This window comes from Myotis lucifugus, unplaced genomic scaffold (assembly GCF_000147115.1).
Source record: "Myotis lucifugus unplaced genomic scaffold, Myoluc2.0 scaffold_44, whole genome shotgun sequence".
NCBI classification, from domain to species: Eukaryota; Metazoa; Chordata; class Mammalia; order Chiroptera; family Vespertilionidae; genus Myotis; species Myotis lucifugus.
This window is the reverse complement of record NW_005871092.1, coordinates 5,614,796-5,617,003: the sequence shown is the minus strand read 5'-3', so window position 1 is coordinate 5,617,003 and position 2,208 is coordinate 5,614,796. Positions and strand designations below refer to the sequence as shown.

The 2,208-nt window shown below is 52.4% G+C and overlaps 1 protein-coding gene across 1 annotated transcript in view; it reads left to right on the top strand.

Moving 5' to 3' along the window:
- AFAP1L2 (actin filament associated protein 1 like 2) overlaps nucleotides 1-2,208 on the top strand; it is a 36,574-nt gene that overhangs the window by 19,675 nt on the left and 14,691 nt on the right. The window contains exons 6-7 of the mRNA XM_023753344.1: nucleotides 1,411-1,532; nucleotides 1,686-1,865. Coding sequence (XP_023609112.1) covers nucleotides 1,411-1,532; nucleotides 1,686-1,865 — 302 coding nt within the window. The remainder of the gene's footprint in view (nucleotides 1-1,410; nucleotides 1,533-1,685; nucleotides 1,866-2,208) is intronic.

Here is a 2,208-nt window from a genome sequence, read left to right as displayed (position 1 = left end):
CGACTCCTGGTCAGTGGTCTCAGGTCGCGTTCTGGTCTTCTCTCTTTTTAGGGGTGGGGGGTGGTCCCTAATACCAGGTGGTCAGAGCCCTTTCTGCCAGATTTTTACCTCTCCCTAACCTGGAGTTGTATGTAGAACTTTGCATGCATGCATGAATGTTTGTTTTTAAAATATATTTTTATTGATTTCAGAGAGGGAGAGGGAGAGGGAGAGGGAGAGGGAGAGGTAGAGAAACATCAATGAGAGAGAATCATCAATCGGCTGCCTCCTGCACGCCCCACACTGGGGATCGAGCCCACAACCCAGGCATGTGCCCTGACCGGGAATCAAACCGTGACCTCCTGGTTCATAGGTCGAAGTTGAACCACTGAGCCACGCCAGCTGGGCTGAATGCTCTTTTTTTTTAAATTGGGTTTTATGGTTTATTACTGCCCCCAAAATAATTAAACCTGAACCTGATCAAGCTTCTAAGAACGTACTTTTTCTGAACTAGAAAGTCTAATGGTTTTCATCAAACTCTCAAAGGGGGACTAAGATGACCATCCCATCCCCGTTTTTCCCAGGGACCGTTCTGTTCCCGGGCCCGAGGGCCCATGCTTCCGCCCATCATGAGCACTGGGGGTTGTGGGTGGGGCTGCTGCTCTGTCAGGGCCCCCCTAGCCCAGCCCAGCCCCAGTCCTGGCTGCTGCATTTGTCTGTGCAGCATGAAAATCACAGGTTAGGTGTCTCCTCAGAAGTCACAGTATTTTGAATCTGTGATCATAAGACAAGACCCATAAAGGAATCAAAAGATATTATCCTGAACACAGCCCTGTTTCCTGTTATTTAAAATTCATTTTTTGGTCCTGATTTGAAGTTCCAGGGCATCGTTATAAGCACCCTTTCTTCACAGCGTGCCCTGCCCTGTGCAGACGGTCTGTCAGGTGATCCTGGGAGGACCCCCCTTGTACAAATGAGAAACTGAGGGGCACAGTATTTTCTCTGTCAGGAGGAGAAAGTGCCTTTCTTGTTTTTTTTTTCTTTTTAATACATTTTTATTGATTTCAGAGAGGAAGGGAGAAGGAGAGATAGAAACATCAATGATGAGGGAGAATCATTCATTGCTGCCTCCTGCATGCCCCACACTGGGGACCAAACCCACAACTCAGGCATGTGCCCCAACTGGGAATCGAACGGTGACCTCCTGGTTCATAGGTCGATGCTCAATCACTGAGCCACACCAGCCAGGTGAAAGCCCCTTTCTTTTCTTGCTAATGATGTCACCTTCCTAACCAAGGGGAGGAAAAACTTAGTCTTCATTCCCTACGGCCCCCTGACTGGGGGAGCTGAGCAGGCAATGCGGCGGTGGAGAAGTGGGACAAGTGTGTTCCACCCTGAGTGAGAGAGTCGCCCTCCGAGGTTGTGTTTTAGGGCAAGGACAAGCAGGGGCCTCCCCGCTTCCCCCGGCTGAGGCCAGAGAGGAGGAGGCTGAAGCAGGGAGACAGCCGGCTGGGTCTGATGCTCAGACCGAGTTGCCGCTGTTTGAGGTTACGGTTCTGCACTTGCGCTAGGGTACCTGGTCCTTTGGTTTTATTGGGCAGAACCCAGGTCTCAGTGGGTCCTGCCATGCCCGGCGGCCCCTCCTCTGCAGACTCCGGCCAGGCCTGGCACCCCGGCCAACCAACATCTCGTCTCTTTCCTCCCAGTGTTACAAATCCTCCAAGGACCACAGCCCTCAGCTGGACGTGAACTTGCTGGGCAGCAGCGTCGTCCACAAGGAGAAGCAGGTGCGGAAGAAGGAGCACAAGCTGAAGATCACGCCGATGAACGCCGACGTCATCGTCCTGGGCCTGCAGAGCAAGGACCAGGCGGAGCAGTGGCTCAGGGTGAGGTGCCCTGCAGCTCCCCCGCTCTCCCCAAAGGGATGGGTGCTGTCAAGGGTCAAGGGTCTGTGACCCAGCTCCCAGGGCCCCTGCGTGCTGAGTGGCAGCCATCGGTCTAAGCCAGTGGTTCTCAACCTTCTGGCCCTTTAAATACAGTTCCTCATGTTGTGACCCAACCATAAAATTATTTTTGTTGCTACTTCATAACTGTAATGTTGCTACTGTAATGAATTGTCATGTAAATATCTGATATGCAGGATGGTCTTAGGCGACCCCTGTGAAAGGGTCGTTCGACCGCCAAAGGGTCTCGACCCACAGGTTGAGAACCGCTGGTCTAAGGCAGTGT